The 19,376-nt window shown below is 37.3% G+C and overlaps 1 protein-coding gene across 8 annotated transcripts in view; it reads right to left on the reverse strand.

The window, feature by feature from the left end:
- The window catches only part of RALYL (RALY RNA binding protein like), a 373,182-nt gene that overhangs the window by 67,959 nt on the left and 285,847 nt on the right, over window positions 1-19,376 (reverse strand). For all 8 annotated transcript variants that reach the window (XM_018078907.2, XM_018078926.2, XM_018078914.2 and 5 more), the window contains one exon: window positions 8,496-8,571. In XM_018078907.2, the coding sequence (XP_017934396.1) occupies window positions 8,496-8,571 (76 nt within the window). The remainder of the gene's footprint in view (window positions 1-8,495; window positions 8,572-19,376) is intronic.

Raw genomic sequence — 19,376 nt, forward strand, 5'->3', positions numbered from 1 at the left:
TCATTTGTATTAGTAGTATAAATTCTTGTATAAGAAAGGAATCATAGTAATTTCAATGTGATCAGAAGGTTGTGAATATGTTTTCTGTTCCCCTGTGGTACAAACAGTGATTAAAAACCATGAAAAAAATTTACAGCCAGCTACTTCAGCTATAGTATATTGCCTCAGGTTTCATAGCAAATGAAAAAAAGTAAGAAAGAAAATTAAACACCAAGAAAAAAAAAAAAGAAGCAATAATAAGAGAACAGACTATTCTGAAAATTTGCTAATCTCTGATCTTGAGTGTGATTATGGAGTCTTGGATTTTGTGGAAGAAAACATCAGTCATATGATACTATATATCACCTTCTGCAAGAGGAAAAGTACTGAGCTAGGAAAAGGGATGCAGCTCTTGTGCAGATGTGTGTAAGCTGGTATCACTGGCTTCCTTTTAACAAACTAAAAAAAAGCCCTGAGTAAAGGCTATGTAAGTCTAAGGAGTAACTTGTGGGGAGTTTGTAACAAAGGCATGGGTCCAAGTCAAGACCATAGTTTAAAAACTCTCGTGAAGGTGAATAAAAACAAACAAACATAAGAAAAATGTAAGGTTTAGCATAAAGTGACAATCTGACAAGGAAAACCTGCCCTAGTCACTAGAGATACCTTCTAGAAGGGAACTAGCAGTATTTTTAAAATAATGAAGGGTAAGATTTAAAAAAAATGCTGTACATTCATGGTCTGGATCATATGAGAGGTTCCACCAGCCCCTCTAAGTAAATGGATTTTTTCAACATCTGTGTGACCACATTGATTGCAATTACATCAACATGATTCAGAAATGCAGACCTGCATGTGCTGCCTTCCTTCATGAGATATTTTTTTCTTATTCCTGAGATATTAGTTATCTGACTTAGTTATCTGAGTTATGGGGCTTTTTCCTTGAAAGAAAATAAGTAAGTAAACAAAAAATAAAGTGATTCAGAGTAAACTGATTCACTGGATCTGCTGTAGCTTTGTATTTGTACCATTTAAGATTTTTAATATAATTGAGAATGCTACTTAAGTTCTCAACACAGGAAAATTTTCACTGTTTGTTGGGAAGTTTAAGTGATAATTTCAGACTAAATTATTATTATTATTATGTACAGTAATGACTGCTTCAAATGTGGTAACTAGGAACATTTTTTGATGAAATTAATGTAAATGATATCCTACCAGAGTTAAAATTATCTCCATTTAAACATGCCTGGGAATGTGGGCTTTTTTTTATGGAAGCTAAATCTTTTGTCAGGGAAAGAGATGCAGAGCAACACTCAGATTCATTTCATTGCACTGAAATGAAATAGCTTTTTTTCATGAAAAAAATGTAATCAAAAGCATCAGGAAGATAAATTTCTGAAAAAAAAGGAAACACTTTGATTAGAAAGAAATGTCACACTATGTGTGATCTCAATATGACATAGCAATTGAAAGATTATGTTCCATAGGCATAAATAATTTTTTTCATTCAGTATGTAGAATAAAGTAGGAGTCATAATCACAATTTAATGCAAAAGTAAAGCATCAGAAAATACTTTATCAGATTTATTTTCTCTTTTCTGGACTGTGTCTTTAGGTTTTTGTAGGTTGGTGATAGTAACGGACACACAAATTCATTAAGAAAATGAAAGAATAAAGAAAAAAGTTGTTGGAAATCTAGGACAATATTCAACCAAGAAGATCCTTATGCCTGCAGTTATTTTTGTTATATACCAGTAGGTTTAAGCATAGTCATAAAAGACTCTCTATGGCACACTACCACAGCAATTATGCAAAATACTGGAGTATTCAAATAGAATAGTAATGCTTGTTTGGCATAGAACTTGTTGAGATTATGTTAATGCTTTCAATGGGAAGACTGATCTCAAGAAGACTCCTACAACAGAAGACACAATCAAGTTGACCATCACTGTCCTTTTCATCCTTTCTTCTGAAATGAAGGATGCCCAGGAGTGCTCAGAAAAACAATTCAAAATAAAGGATGGCTCTGCAGACTAAGAGGCAAACCAAACCATACCAAACTTTATAAACAATATTTTGCAATAAAGGTAAGAAGCAGAGATCAAGGAGTGAAAGACTGTAAACAATTCTTTCAGCCTCTGTGGTAAGATAAAACCACAAAACCAAAGGAAATGCAAGATGTGCAACATAATTCAATCAGTTTTGTGATGGAGATTATAAAAAAAAATGTACTGAGGAAACTGATAAAATATTTGTGCCAAAGAAAAATAAACTTGATATAAAAAATAATCATGCCATGTAAATAAAAGAACATCTCTTTCCAGAATACTAATATTAGACATTTAAATAAAATAACATCTTCCAGAGGCCATGAAACGTGAAATTGTAAAGTAAAAGCTGCTTAATATAGCTAATTAGTAGCATGTTAAATCGAGTGTACTAATACACATTTCAATTGAATTACATGGAGAAGTTATTGGTAATGGGAAATGACTGTGCTATCTAATACTGCTCAAGGAGTGTTGAACTGTTTGCCTGAAATTTCAGAGACCAGCTTGGAAAAAACTTGTCCTCATGGGAAGTCTTCACAGGGTCACCATATGCTATAGCTGGGCAGTGCTGTGGGAACTCAACCATCACCAGGTGTTTTCCAGCCAGCCAAGGCAACATGGTGAGAGGTGGTTTCACTCAATTTTTCCTGGCTTTGTTAATCTATTCGCTAAATCCATCCTGCCAATTGTCTCTATCCAGGATGTGCCTCAGCAGCATGGATCCCAGGTCAGGCAGCTCTATGCCCAGCCAGCAGTAGGAATACTGGGAGGGGTGGGGCTTAAGTAACTCCTCATTGAGCCTTCAAGATGTGGCACTGGCTTATGGCCAGTTCTGCCTACTGTGGCCTAAGGAAACTTGGAGTTTGGCAGGGGTGAAAATAATCCACATGGGGAGGGTTCGTCTTAGCTAAATCAGTCTTGGAAATATTTATAGGTTAACTACAACATTAAACTCTATAGAGGAAAGACAGTTACTAGATACCCTGGCAGCGCCCAGTAACTTGCCTTTTCAGTTTTCTTTCAAATCCTGGTCCCTTCTTTCCTATGTTATACAAATATCAGTTCACTCCTGTGGGTTTTTCTTTGGTAAACTAGCTAGTTTTCCCAGAAAGCAGACATGTAAGAGATCTGGGACAGTTTGCTCCCAATTGTATCAGTACCACTACACTATTTTTGCTTCTCCATGCAGTCTTCAGCACCACCTCATACAGCAGGGTCTGCAAAAGCTGTGCTCATTTTCATGCCACTAAAAATCACACCATCCTGCTAGCCTGTAGCACAGTGCTTTTGTTATTTCCAAAGACTCAAAAATAGATGCCCCCATCATCCTTCTCAAATCCTCTCAGCCTTGTTACTGCTAGAGGGGTGCCAGAGAAGACTTTTAGCCAACTCCCCCATACGGACAGCCATACAGAAAGGACATGCCACATGTCCTGAGGGAAGGCAAGCCACAGGCAGTGTGTGCATGAGGGCTCTGCTCCACCTGTCCTGGGGCTTGGAGCAACTGGGAATGCAGCCATTAGCAACCTTCAGAATTAGGAACCATAAGAGCCTTATCCTGTTTTACCAACCATAGCAAAGGCCTCCAAAATGGAGCAAAAGCTTTCAGGCATGTGTTTAACACCTCATATAACATGGTGGTAGACTGAAACAAACAACAAATAGTTAAAACATTCTTTTATGAAGTAGAGAAACAGAATACCATTCCATCAGAGTATTTGCACTTGAATCTACTTTGGTATGTTGGAGCATAAACACAGAGGAAAAAAAAAACAACCAGTAAAAGGGCTTTCATATGCTGACACAGAGTTGCTTTAACAAAATACTGATCAAAACACCACTAAATTAAAAAGACAAACTGTGATCTTTTATTTTGCCACAATATTACTCCCAAAGAGTGCTTTAACACATTTGTGTCAGCACCTCTAATCTTCACCTTGTGTTTCGAAGATATGAAGATTAGCCAGGAAAATTAACTTCTGCTGGAGGCTAGACCCGTATAACAAGATGCAAAACAATTTTAAGATGCAGATTTTTCAGGCATTTGATTTTCTGCAGAATTGCTGTGCTAAAAAAGAAAATTCAGAATGATTTTGAACCTTTTGGGGTTAGGTTCCCCCCTCACATACTGAACAGCAACGCAAAGTAGGAGGAATGCTGCTGGAGCTCACAGCTGTGTGAGATTTTAACTGATTCCTGAGCACTACCCTAATCACATCTTTAACTGTTCAGTGAGTACACTTAAAATTAATAATGTGTTTAGCAGCTTTCTGAAGCAAAATCTTAAATCTTAAATCTTAAATCTTTCTGTTCTCAAAATATTTTTAAGAACTAATCCAAAAATTACACAGATCATAAAACTATAAAGGTTAAAAAAAAGGAATGTAGATCCTGAACTGAGATAACGCCAAGTATCTTCATAACATTATGGGTAAAAACGGATCTAATGACTTGGACACACAAGCAAATTATGTGGATATAACACATCATAGACAACAGTTGCTTTGTATTAATGACTTATGTGTATATCCAGCTGTAAATGTGATACAGACTTCTTTTCAGAGGTGCAGAGTCCTTTGAACACTTTTGAAGTCTCAGGCACTTAAATAAAATCATGTGAGTCTGTGCAGCAGTTCTGCTTGCTTACCTTAAAACTGTTCTTAAATGTCTCTCAAGTATCATTTAAATATCTGTAACAAAGGAGACTGAACAAACGATAGGTGTTATCCTTAACACTATGCTGTACACAGTCACTGTTTTCCCATTGGATATCTACCTTAAGACAGTTTTTCTAGGCAAATTTCCTGAGCAGGCTTATGAAAACTGCCCACATTGTAAGTGTCAAAACTTGTTTAATTGACCATATAGCAAATCTACAGTTTCCTCTTTATACACTAAATCTGCTATCTTGTCAAAGAAGGAAATTATATTGCTTCAACATAATTTGCTCCTGATTTTTTTACCAATTTATTATCCTCTAGGTGTTGATAAACTGATTGCTAATAATGTGTTCTAGCACATTTCTTGGAATCAAGACTGGGCTCACCTGATAATTTTCTGAACTGTCTTCTTCTTAAAGATAGGTATAACACCTGCCCATACCCACTGTTTCTTTACCTTACATAACCTCTATAAACTTCTGAAAACAGTCGCTAATAGTCCACACGCAGATTCAGTTAGTCCTTTGAACACACTACAGTGAATCTCATCATAGCATTTCCAATAAATTCATTTAGTCAAACACTGGTTAGCCAATTCTTTTATTGCACACCCTCTGGTTAAAATTGATTTTCTTAAATAGCTGATCAACTAGCCACTTTTGCTGATGTAAAAAAAGCCTTTTCTGTATCACTGCTACCTAATCTCCTTTCCTGCTAACTAACAGCAGTATCAAAAATCAGAGGAAGTTAGTCTAATGACAATCTTTTTGCTACCTTTTATACTGTCATGTACTTTAGCCTTTCTGACATCTTGTTAGATGACTCTGCTCTTCTTTTCTACTTACTTCCATGCATGGGGTTTTGATTCCACATTTTGTACAATTCCTCTTCACTTTTCAGGATGTCAAAGAAACTTGATGCTACCATATTATTCCTTTGTTCAACTCCTTCTGCTTCAGGAGAATTTTCTACTCTACCTTAAGCACAGTTTTTCTGCACCTCTATTGTCCCTCAAATTTCTTTCCAAGATATCCTACTTACTCGGTGTCCTTTCTGAAATCCATTATCCTATTTCTACTGCTCACAGTCCTTCCTTTTAACAGTGACTATTTTGTAACAACTAAATTTTTAACCAATGTCTTAGTGCAAATCAAATCTAACATAACCATTTCCCTCTTAACTTTTTTAGTCTTGGGGGTGGACCCTGCCCAGCAGCTAAGCATCCACATAGTCACTTTCTCACTCCCCTACCATTGTCCCCTATTGGCATTAAGGAGAGAGCAAAAGTGAAAAAATCTCATGGGTTGAGATAATTGCAGTGTAATAAGGGAGGGAAGAAAGGAGGGAAAAAAAACCCAAGTTATGCAAAGGTAATTACTTTTCACCTCCCATAAGCAGTTCAGGCAGTTTCCAAGCAACAACTGCTTTGGAAGGAAAAACCTCACCATTTTTTATTTCAGAGCATGATGTTATATGAGAGAATACCTGTTTGGCCAGTTTGTGTCAGTTGTCTCAGATGTATTCCTTTACAACTTCTTGTCTACCTCAAGTCTATTAATTGCAAAGGTAGAATAGGAAAAAGAGAATATCATGAGGCTGTACAAACACTGTTCAGTAACAGCCAAAAGACTGGTGTCTTTTAGTAGCAAATCCAAACCACAGAACCATATGGGATCCTATGAAGAAAGTTAACCCCAGCCCAGTCAGACACAGTACAGTGTTTTGATCTCCTCGCAGTGCTAATGGATACTGAAATAATAAAAGTTCTTTACTTACATAGAACCTAGAATCATAACATCTAAACTAAACCTTTCCTCTTTTAGTTGAAAACTGTTCCCCCTTGTCCTATCGCTATGTGTGCATGTAAAAAGTTGTTCTCCCTCTTTTTATAAGCCCCCTCTAAGTACTGGAAGGCCATGATCAGGTGTCCCTGGAGTCTTCTCTTCTCCAGTCTGAACAACCCCAGATCTCTCAGCCTGTCTTCGTAGAAGAGGTGCTACAACCCTGGGATCATCTTTGTGATCCTCCTCTGGACCTGCTTCAACAGGTCCATGACTTTCTTATTCTTAGTACTCCAGAGCAGTATTCACGACTCCAGGTGAGGTCTTACAAGGTCAGAGTAGAGGGGGAGAATGAAGATGAGGGGGAAAGTGGAAGGATTATCTTAGGTTCTCAAAAAAGCCTCTCATAATCTTCTGGAGAAATAGCTTGCACTACATCCATGAAAAGACAAAATCTAAGATATTTTTTCTCTTTACAGTTCCCTCAGAACTTTCCACAGAACTTTCTCTTATCCCTGTCTTGTCTGTAGAACAAGTATTTATGAGAAATAGTTCGGAAGCTCAGAGGTGAAAGTGCATATAAATGACAGAAATCACAGAACGTCTTCCAAAATCTTTTGAAATACTGGCAGAGGGACACAGTAGACCATGGCTACCAGTAACATTTACATAGTTTAGCAGCTTGCAGTTGAGAGTAGTAATAAAACAGGGATTCTCTTCTCAAAAAACAATATTTCTATCACTTCAGCTAAGAGCAGCAATTTAAAACTTCAAATTACTTCTATGTAGCGTGGATGCTCAGATCTAAAATGCTCCTGGCTTTCTCATTCTGAGATCCCACCCTCGAATTTTCAGACCAGACCAGGCATGAAAAATCCTGCTCAGTTGTGAATGACTTCAATGTTGGTCTCAGAGCCAGTCTATCTACATTTCAGCTACAGCAAAAATCAGCCCTATTTCCTCTCATGGATCTGGAGAATAAATGCTGTGGTCCGAAAGGGGAGGATGGGACCATGGCACAGCACAGGTCCGGGGCACGAGGGAGGGTGCAAGTAGAATCCTTTATTCACGTGTGCATGTGGTCTTTTATCAACTCGGGAGGGGAAAGAACCAGAACATAGGGCAGAGCATGAGACAGACAAGCGGGGGGACAAACCAGGATAGGGACACGGGCAAAAGGGGGAGGAGCAGGGAAAGCAGGGAGCAGGCAAACTCATGGCAAACCTGAGCATGTCCAGGCTGTGCACTGTGTAGTGTGAATACAATGAAACCACATAATAACAGTAAAGTCCATATAATAACTGTAAGGTCCATATAATAAAATCCTGTCAATTGCTGTATGTTTTTCTCCATGCCTGGAACTGTTTCCATCACAAATAAATTCTGTAGTACTTTTATGAGAAGTGAAGTTTATGGAGCAGAAATACATGTGGGCATGGTAGCCCTAACAATTTGTAAAGCTTCTCTAAGCTTAATTGATTTTGGAAAAAAAAAAATGGATGTTTCTTCAAGTTTGTACAAACTCCATGACAAAAGGCACTTAGGAACAGGAGAAAGACACTACTAATGCCCTCCCAAACAGCCACGGAAGAAGTCCTGTGTTGTCAGAACTTGGCTTTCACCCTTGACAGAAAAATCTGTCAACAGTTTTGTTGCTCTGAGATTATTAGTTATTTCAACTGATTGCTGCAAATTAAAAAGTCACAAAAAAATGAGGCCATAACCAAGCAATAAAAGTGTAGGGATTTAAAATTGAAATAGTACTCAATTAAAAACAAAACAAAACAAAACAAAACAATATTCATAGTAGTACTAGTAGTGGGAGCATTAATAAACACTTCACAGATCACTGCACCAGTGTTTTTGTCAGTAGATTTAGTAAATGACAGATTTAAAATTTTATTGTGCATTTCATTATAATTTTTGTAAATATTGCACAGTAGCACTAGAAGATACAATTCAGACTACCATAATTTTTTTGATAAAAATTGCCCTGGAGTAAGTTAAAGTGAAATCTCATTTACCTGTAAAGTGCTGAAAGTGGCCGCTTGTTGCCCGGTTTTGGTCTGTATGGTTTTGGTTCTCCTGCCATGTTGATATCTGAAAGCAAGCATTTGATATCAGTAAGTCAAACTTCTGGAAGTTAGAGTGAATTTGCAAAGGCATCTTCAAGTCACTGAAAATGAGTAATAGGCAGTGAAAATGGACAGGGTACTTAAAACACCTGTCTAGTTTTTACCTCTTCTGAATTGACGCTGTAATACTTTCCTAAAAATTCTTACTGTAATACATGAGGATTTTAGGCAAAATATCAGTAATTACTGATGGAGAGAAATGACATTTTTAAACATACAAGTTTCCATTCACGAAGGTGAATCCAATAGTGTAATTCTATTACAGAACAACATTCGAATGGTAACTTAGATGTTGAAACAAACTGTCATCTCAAGTCAAATTCTGTTGTGGAGGACTGCAATGGTTCTGAAGAGTTCCCTTTTAGGGTCTAGAGAAACACACACTGATTTTTAACTGCTTCTTCACTGTTCACTTAGAAAGTAACTCTTCAAAAGCAAACAGGAGTGTATCTATTTCCTACCCCAAATGCATCTTTCTTTGGAGAAAAAGATGATCTGTTTTTGCAAATACTTTATCTTAGGCAGATACTTCTTGTTCTCAACAAGATCAGAAATCTTGTGAACGATATTTAAAAGTTCACTTATATTATACCTGTATATTCATCTTTTAAATGTAAACAGAAGTCAAGCGTATATAGACATTTCTCCTGTAATGTCCTGTAAATTTGTTCTCAAATTTATCTCTTCATTTGAAGCATACTCAAAGACATACTAGGAAATACATGCCCTTTATTATGATTGCTATGACAGTTACACATGGAGAAAGAAACACAGACTCTTCTGTGGAGAATACCTTCTTGAGCTTAGGAAGCTATTTATATAAACACAAACTTATATTAAATGCTCCTCCACTCTGATTGAATGTTGCAAAGTTGACATTACAGCAAATCACATAAATAAAGTGAAACTTTTATTAGGAAAACAATTTCATGCAATTTGAGGAATGCTGCAAATAAATCTCTTCTCACTAATATAAAAAAAGAGCAGCAGTCAACAAAATCACTGGAGTTATTCCAGTGTAAAATTGCTGTGACAAAACATCATATCCCATTAAACATGGAATCATGTGGTGATCAAGACTTTCAAGGAAATACAGGTTCTTGGTAAACTCTATGTTTAACCTAAAACTGAGTGTAGTGGAGGGAAAAGAGAAGTAGAAAGTTGAGGGGTAGAATGAGGAAATAACACTGTTCAGTGCAGTAAGGCTAAAAGCTCAAATATTTTTATCTATTATTCTTGACCTCAAAAGATGCAGTAAAAACCTGAGACTTATTGACTGGATACTTTCATTTCACACAAAGTGAATAAAAAATATCAATCTGACTTTTCTTAACAGTCAGAAATATTGAAAATGTATGTCTTTTAGATTTTTTTTTAACAGGAAATATTTTTCCATTGGAAATTTCATGCTTCAATCATCTAAAAGAACTTAAAAGAATTTTAAACTTGTTTTCCATCTAAATTTGATATTTTGAGTTCAGCCAACACTTATTTAAAATTATACAAGGACTGGAAATTAAATACTTTTATCTAGAACCATATCATTTAAAATATTTTAGTAAAATTTTCCTCATATAAAACATCTTTAAATTAAATCTGATTTCAGTTTCTTTTGTAGGACCTGTATTACTAATAAATAATAAATTTTTGTAAAATATTTAATTTCTTGTTTTAATTAACTCTCTGAAATTGGACGAACATTGGAGACAGCTTTCATACCTCCTTGAAATGTTTTCCTGCTATTAATTTTAAGCAAGTGCTTTATTAAATATATATTATTTTGTCTTTAATTTTTGTTAAAAAATCAACTATGATGCCCTTATTTCAAGAAATATAAATTCCACAATGTTGAATCAACAAAGTAAAGACCAAGCATTTCTGAAAGTCACTGAGGAATTTTGATAGCAGAGTCACATTTCCATTGGTTCTGAAAATAACAGAATTGGAACAAAATTTTTATACTATGACCTTTATGATAATTAGACCTTTTCACACTGTTTTAATATGTCAGATTTAAGGTCATTGACTGCATTGACTTTCACCATCTCCTACTACAACTAGGACAGATTTTAGGATAGAAAGTAGAATTATGATCTGTTCTTGGGAAATACCTTAGGCTGTGGTATCATCTTCACGATACTATAATATTCACATTTTTTTCATGTCTCTCATCTGCTACTGTTTCAGAGCTATATCCCTGGTCACTATTCTAAGGCATATGAACATTAATAGGCTTTAAAAAGTTTTTCATATCCTTCTGGGACAGATCAATACTATCTTGATGATTATTCTTATAGACCTACATTTGCAGCTTTAGAAGACTCACTTTTTTAAAAAAAGGTGAATTGTATAGAAGGCTAAAGGGTGTTTGGTTTGTATTCTCTTTATTTCAATCAAAAATGTCAAAAAGGTAACACTGAAAAACACAGTGGCAAGGCTGTTCAGAATAAGTTAAGATTCCCTCACACTTCAATAAATTTCTAAATGTGCCAGCAGAAAACAGTGAACTACTTTATAGAGATAGTAATAGCCAAAAATTCTCTTTAACACAGGAAATAGTTCATAGAAAAGCTGTGCACATGGGGCTTTTCTGTTAGTATGAAAGTGATTGAATAGCTCTGTAATTCCCTAAGCACTTTATAGCGAGGCAAGAATGGATGTAGGAAATGCTTTGAAAAGTTGGAACAGATTTTCACCCCATTATTTTTCAGCCCTATCTACTCCAGCCTCAATTTTCTAACTAAGATTAGAAGTGAACTTGTCAACATTTTGCAAGATAGATTATTTCTATTCCAACTGGAAATCTTGTGAGATAACTTGTTCCCTTACTTCATCCATCATTAGTTTCACAGCAGACATTTACATCTACTAGATCATAAACTGTGTGCCAAATAAATTTGTTGGCTGCAGCACAGAGATTTACCTGTGCTAATGATTCCACCCCATGGAATGCAGAGACGTTAAATTAGATACTGTGCTTGTACATGAATATGTACCAGACAACTTGACAAGATACACAGTCATTCACATTGCTTCTGGAGAGGCATGGATTTGATGGATTGGGCATCTGATGGATAAGGAACTGGATGATGGTCACACACAAAAAGTAGTATTAAATAGGTAGATTTTCTAAGTGAGGACCACTGATGAGTGGCATTCCTCAGGGATCTGTATTGGTGACACAGACGGTGAGATTGAGTGCACACTCAGCAAGTTTGCTGATGACACCAAGCTGTGCAATGCAGTTGACACACTGGAGGGAAACGATAGCATCCAGAGGGACCTTAATAGGCATGAGAACCTCATGTGAGGACATGTGTAAACCTCAGACCAAGTGCAAGGTCCCACACCTGGGTCTGGGCAAACCCAAGCATGAATACAGACTGGGCAGAGAATGGATTGAGAACAGGATATGGGGCTGTTGGTGGATGAGAAGCTTGATATGACTTGGCAATGTGCTCTTGCAGCCCAGAAAGCCAACCTTATCCTGGGCTGCATCAAAGGCATTGTGGGCAGAAGGTTGAGGGAGGTGATTCTGCCCCTCCACTCTGCTGTTGTGAGACCCCATCTAGAATACTGTGTCCAGCTTTCAGGTCTGCAACAAAGGATGTGGACCTGTTTAAGCAAGTCCAGATGAGGGCCAACAAGATGATCAGAAGGCTGGAGCACCTCTCCTATGACGACAGGATGAGAGAATTGGAGTTGTTCAGCCTGGAGCAGAGAAGTCTTCAGAGACACCTTATAGTGACCTTCCAATACTTGTAGGGAGTCTACAAGAAAGCTGGGGAGGGACTTTCTACAAAAGCATGAAGTGATGGGGCGAGTTATAATGGCTTCAACCTGAGAGTAGGTTTAGATTAGATATGGGAAGGAATTCTTTACTGCGAGCATGGTGAGACACTGAAACAGGTTGCCCAGAGAAACTGTGGCTGTCCCATCCCTGGAAGTTTTCAAGGCCAGGTAGGATGGGGCTTTGAGCAACCTGGCCTAGTGGAAGATGTCCCTGCCCATGGCAAGGGGGTTCGACTAGATGATCTTTAAGGTCCATTCCAGCGGAAGCCATTCTATGATATTCTATGATTGTGTGATTCTATGTGGGAATGGAGCAGCCCAGGGACTTTCACATTACTTTCTCTGTTGTATACTATAAATGTTCACTTAGACATCCACTTTGAGATAAAATCATCACTGAATTCAAAATACTAAGGAAACATTATGAATAGAAAAGTGATTATGCAGAGGACAGCACATTGTAATGTAGTAGGCTGGTCTCCCTGAGCTTTCAGAATCCAATTAGATTACTTTATTAAAAGAAATGTATTTTAAGTTCTATATTTTCCTGTTCTCATAGCTGACTTTAGGTAAAATATTAGATCTAGATTTCATTTCAAGTTGTGTGTCATCAACAGAATACATCTAATTTTAAGCATGGTATTTTTATTTGTAGTTATACTGAAAAGTTCTTAGTAGTTAATGACAAAAAATAAAAACAATTTTAAAAAGAGCATGAATACCATTATAGAGGGCAGTGATTGTATTCAATGGCTACATAAATTTGTCTGAAAGAGCAACTCCACACAGCATGATCTGCCTTTCTGTTGTCACTGTTTCCTACCATTGACTGCCTACCTCTTCTGGGCAATCAATGAGCAGGGAAACTCTGATGCATGACCATCCCATTTTTGGAGAAGCAGTATCAGCTAGCCTTGGTGCTTTGCTCACAGATTCCCCGGCAAAGCAACCTGAGAATCTGGTCCTGAAGACAACATCTGACTTTAAACAGGCTTTGTAAGTGCAAGCAATGATACCTAAAAAGCATTCATACCCGACAAGTATTTCAGTATTTCTTGCCACTTGCCTTTCAGATTTTTTTAAAAGGGCTATTTAAAAGAAAAAAACAAACCCCAAACCAATCAATTGTTTTGGTTCACAAAAACAAATGCCATAAACAAGAAGTTTCAATAGGCACTAGTTCAACTCATGAAAACTGGGACTTTGAGGCTTTCTGCTGCAAATCAAGAGGCTGTGTCTCAGACTATATCTAATCTATTAAATTAAATAGACTAGGCACCAGTAATCAGTTGCCTCTTATATTAAATTGTTAAATTGTTTCCTGACATGACTTTTACCCCAGTTTACAAGTATTCCCCCAAGTCGTTTCTACATATAAGTAGACAATGGACATGACTCAGGACCACTGCTGACTGGCATTTCACCCAGTGAAAGAGAACGGATCCAAGTCCCTATAATTAGGTATTAATGATGTGACTGCTGAGTGTGGGATCCATGTCAGAAAGACTGGAAACTGAGACCTGGAGCCAAGGAAACTCTAAGTACCTCTATGGCTCAAAAGCTGATTTTCTAAGACATGTTTCATCAGGTGTTCTTCCACACATTCTTGTGAATGGTTGCGGAACCTGAGACATTCCTTCAAAAACTCTACACTTGCATGACTTAAATTTTGAATGAAAAGGGGTGTAATTGTTTACTTCCAAACTAGCTATGCTTTCGACCAACATTTAATGGTAATTTAAATTAACATAGAGAGAAACAGTTCACACAATTGATTTACAATCTATCTACAGAGAGAGATATGAATAGAAAGAAATCAGGATGCATTTTCTACTCTTTCAGATAACACAAAGTATATGGGAGAGAAAAGAAAGACCAAGAGGTAGATGCAATTTAGAGAAAGCCTGTAGTCATATGATTTATAGCATAACTGAACACCAGCAAAGCTAAAGCTAATCTATCTTTTTTTTTATACTCTTCCATCTACTAGTCTTATAAATCTCCCTGCTGCCTGCTAAAGGAATTTTAATGAAGTCATATGACATTTTTTACATCATAGACTTCCTTTATTCTTTATATGTTCCATTGATTACATGTCATCTACTCCCTTTTCCCCATCTCTAGCATGTGAAAAAAGCAGAGAGAAAAGGACAGCTCTCAGTTCTTTTCCATTCTGTGCCCAAATTGCACAGCTGTAAAGATGAAATTTCCCAGAAAATTGAACACAAACTCAAATTAACTTTCAAGGCTAGTAAAATATTAAATGAAGGTCTGGGTCACACATTTTCATTTTCCATAATGGTATTAAAAATAATTTGCTTGTGGGGCTCTCAGCTGCATTTGGATTTTCTCTTAGCATTGAAGTAATTGGAAGCCTTTTTTTGTACAAAGATGACAGCTATTGTTAATGCTTCTACAGAAAGAGCTGCTTGTTGAATAGTATGTGAAATAGCTTTGTTCAACCATTTCTTCTTTCATTAAATACTGCTAAAATGAAATGAGGCTATAGGATTATATAAGCTATCACTCCTAACACCATTCAGTAACAAAAGTGTCAGGCGTTGTTTTACAGGAAAGTTTTTTCTGTTCCCCAGGGAATTGGATTAGTGTGAGGACAGGCAACAGCTAAAAGGGGAAATCCTGATCTGTCTCTATGCCCCTCACAAACCATTCAGGGTCTTGGAGAGGGCAGTCAGCTGCAGAACGGATGCTAGGGTACTTCACAGCTGAGGTGGAACATTGTTCTACCTTTGTTTTTATGTTTGCTGCCATCCCTTCACCTCCCACCCCAAGTAACAATGAAGTCACTGGGCAGAACTTTCTGGCCCCGTTGGTTGTACAACTGGCAGTGGTCCATGTCTGTGCCCAGTGGAGAGACATCACTTCTGCCTGGGGAAGGGATGATGCTTATCTGTGGCCTCTGATGGACTGCCCATGGACTGCACTGTGACTGCAGAGTCAGTGGCCAAGACCTCACAAACTGCTTGTCTTCTGGTGCTTGAATCCCTGCAGATCAATTACTGTGATATGGCAGGAATCATGCTGGGGTACTGGGCTGCAGGGGAAGGAACACCATAGAGAATAGGGCACGTCTTGTAAAGGGATTCCTATGGGAAGGAGGGAAACTCTCTGGAAACCCTGCCTGCTCCTCCTCCTCAGCACTGGGCTTGAGGGTTCCTCTACAGGAGGTTCCACACTGTTGTTTTGCAGATGTAAGAGATTCAGACTCGGCTACAAGCGGACTATGTGGCCATAGCCACTTATCTACAGACCAGCTCTGTAAGAACTGTTGGAGTTTGGGTGTTAACTGTAGAAACCCCCAGTGTGGTTTGTACCATGGTAGCCAGGAAGCTGGCTGTCACACATGCACTTCACCCCACCAGAGCCTAACTATAGAGGCAGGCAAGTATAGTTCTCCTGTAAGAAGGTCCTTTTAATTTAATTAAGTTTTCAGCTTCTGTTTCCCACCCAGAGAACAAGATTTCTTCATACCAAATGTTTGTTTAACACATGGACTAGCAAATTCTGCACATGCAGAAGATTAACATTGCCATGAGGATACAAGAAAGCAACGGAAAAGTACCTCAAGAACTTTCTGTTATCTTCAGGAAAAAAGAGACTGTTTTAATTATAAGCTTATCCAACAATAACAAAAAAATTAAGCAAGGACTCTCATAATATCCCAACCCCTACTCACACTCTACCTTCTCATTGTTGCTGTTAATGAGAAACAGAACTGGGCCTTGACTTACAGCTCTTTTTTCCAGTGAGGAAAGGATGGCCTTTGTTTTCTCTTGATCACGGTAAAGATGATGTTTACAAATAGGAAGTAGAGCATCTGTCATCTTTCAGATGAAGCACAGCCATTACAAGGCAGCAGACAACAAAAACTCTCTACTGCTTTTCTCTGATAACAAAAGATAGTTATTACCATGAGACCCAGACAAAACTTCATGTTGACTAGATGTCTGAGTTTCTCAGCATTGCAATTAGCCCCAAGCAGCAACATTAAACAGTGTAGTGCAGATAGAGCATGAAAGTCCCTCATATACTTTTTTCAGATTTCAGTATGATTTACTCTAGGGAACATGCCCTGAACCTGAGTCATTTTCAACTTGTCTTCAAACTACATTTTTTCTCTCTTCTTTCTAATACTTGACTGCTTTCTCTGCCCCACGGCCTTTTATCTAACTCTCCTACTAATGTTAGCTTCATGGTCCTAGCAACAGTTTTTCATGACAACTGAAATCTGTAGTATATGAAAAAATTCACAAACCCCATTGTTCCAATCCTTTCGTCTTTCTCACTATTTTTCCTGAATATGGTCAACTTTATTAATTAAAACAAAAAGAAAAATTATTTTTCCTAAAATAGCAATCACAATGGCAACATTTTACAAAAAATTACTAAGATTATTTTGTCTGCACTTGTTAACCATATATTTTGGACATTCCAACAAAGTTTGCTTACATTTCAAGTGCATTTTCTCATAAATCTGAAAAGCAAATTTAGCCAAGTTTCTCTGGGTGTCACAAGCAGAATAGCTTCCACAGCAATGCTTGCAATGCACGTCATTCTGCGCGTTGTAGCCTGGGGCCTTTTCTGGGTTGTGCAGGAGGTCTTAGTAGCCCCAGGGGCAGGAAGCAGGGGCAGCAGGTGATGGTTTGGGGCAGAAAATGTTGATGGACACTTTCAAGGTGCTGTTAGGTGTGAGGGCAGTGTGTGTCTCTGAAAGGCTGGCTGGAGTTTGTTGGCATTATAGTCATCACTGAGGGGCGACTTTTGACATCCTGATCTTTACGGTCAAAACATTCAAGGATACATCTGACCTTGAGGGTATTCCCACAGGCTTTCATCCAGGCTGACAACAGATCAAGGGGAATCATGCTATGGGTTTCACTGAGTCTGGAGCAATGGCATTCACTGATCACACAAAGCTGGTGGGGAGACAGAAACGGACCTCTGCAGTCCCAAAGCACTTCCACCACTTTCTAATAATATTCCTCTCCAAATCATGTCTGATTTTACCTTCATTCTTTGACCTGAATTTTTCCTTCTAATTTTCTCTGTTCTTTTCTTAGATGATCTAAGCTTTCATCTTGGTTCCACCTCAGTTGAATAAGCCCACTGCCCCAAAACAACTAGTCCTAACTACTTCCAGTTGTTCTATATACCCTCTTTCTGGCCATAATCTTCATTTTCCAGGTTTTCTGAATTAGAGGATCAATAGAAGGGGATCTTTTCAAGCTCCAAATTCACTTTGTTGCACAAGTCTTCTAGAATTTCCTTCGAGATACAGTAATTTTTTCAGTGTCAATTTTACAAAAACTTGTGTCCCAAATTATAGACTCATAGATTTACAGAATAGTGTGTGTTGGAAGGGACTTTTAAACATCAAGTAGTCCAACTCCCCTATCATGGGAAAGGACATCTTTCACTAGATCAGGTTGCTCAAAGTCCTGTCGAACCTGACCTTAAACAATTCCAGAGGTGGTACCTCCTGGTGCAGTCTCACCACCCCCATGGGAAAAAGAATTTCCTTATGTCCAGTTTATCATGTAATAGGGTTCTGAAAAGTTTTGTCTTTGTAACACAAGCATTGTAAATCATATGATGGACATTCACAGAATTAGCTCACATGTTATCATGCAAAAACTATAAATATTCCCTTATACTATTATAGTTTTAGTATTATAAAATAACAAAGTAGTGATATGACCTGTGGTACTCACTAACATAAAACCTACTATTTTTATTAAAATGTCAGGGTTGTGTTAAATAGAAGGGCGGTAGAAGTGGAGAAAATTCCATTGATACTTGGCATATGGAAGAAAATACTATTGTGGAGGTGACGTAAAAAAGAAAGCTATGACAAATCCAATATTTGCATTTTAGCAATGCCTAGGTACTAACCATGTTCTAACTCTCTTTCACTGCCGATGCATGAAGTTGCTCAGTGGATTCAATTCAGCAACCAAACTGCAACAGTATAGAAGCCTATTGCAAAAGCAAGACATTTAATAATTGGAAATACTGATGAGCTTCGAAACAAATGTTATGCAGTGTTGTTTTATTTGTATCTCTTTGGCATTTCTGCAAGGAAAATATAAAAAGAGTTGATAGGAATAGAGAAAATGAAATATCGTGACAAACTGATAGTTCACATACTGTAGTTTTCTGCCTCCAGCTGCCCCACATGCTTTGGCAGTAGCCACAAGAACCTCAAACTAGTTAGAAACAAGATTATTTTCCTTCCATTCTCTTATTGTCTCAGCATGATCCTCCTCCTAAAATGCTTAGTAGTTTAGGATTACTTTAAATCCTAAAGCATGATGTTTTATCTTTTCTCCCATACTGATTTTATTAGTGCCTAACTGGTACTAGCTGGAACCTGAAATTACTACAATTTCAAATAGCCTTGCTGACTACATAAATGTCCTATTACTCTGTTCTTCTTGCTGATAAATCATATTGGTGTATTTTTTAATGAAAAAAATGTGTTTCTCAAAAAAAGTGAACAATATTTTGGCCTTATGATCCCCTTATCCTTCATCCCCTCAAACCCTTTTTCATTTCACTCATTAGTAATAACTAAAATCATAGAAGTCATGTCAAAAACCCTTTCTCTAAACGTACAACATCACCCTTCTCCCTGTGATTTATTGGACTTCTGCTGTTACTTTTGTAAATTTATATTTGATCTTGCATGCAGATACACTTTATATGCTGCTTCAGAGGTTTTCCCACAAGCTGTTTAAGGTGTACTATATATTACCAATGACATAAATTTGCACAAATAATGAAGCAAGGAAAAAATGTAAGAGGTTACTAAAAATCATATTAGGAAATAAAGTAATTATTTTGAAATTCATTAAATCACATCCCAATATCAAAACTATTACCAAAAGGACCATATGACATATTTCAGTTAAATTTTAAAGAAGCAAAAGTATAAATATCCATGCATATTAATACACA

This window comes from Manacus vitellinus, unplaced genomic scaffold (genome assembly GCF_001715985.3).
Source record: "Manacus vitellinus isolate BGI_N305 unplaced genomic scaffold, ASM171598v3 scaffold_1_pilon, whole genome shotgun sequence".
NCBI classification, from domain to species: domain Eukaryota; kingdom Metazoa; phylum Chordata; class Aves; order Passeriformes; family Pipridae; genus Manacus; species Manacus vitellinus.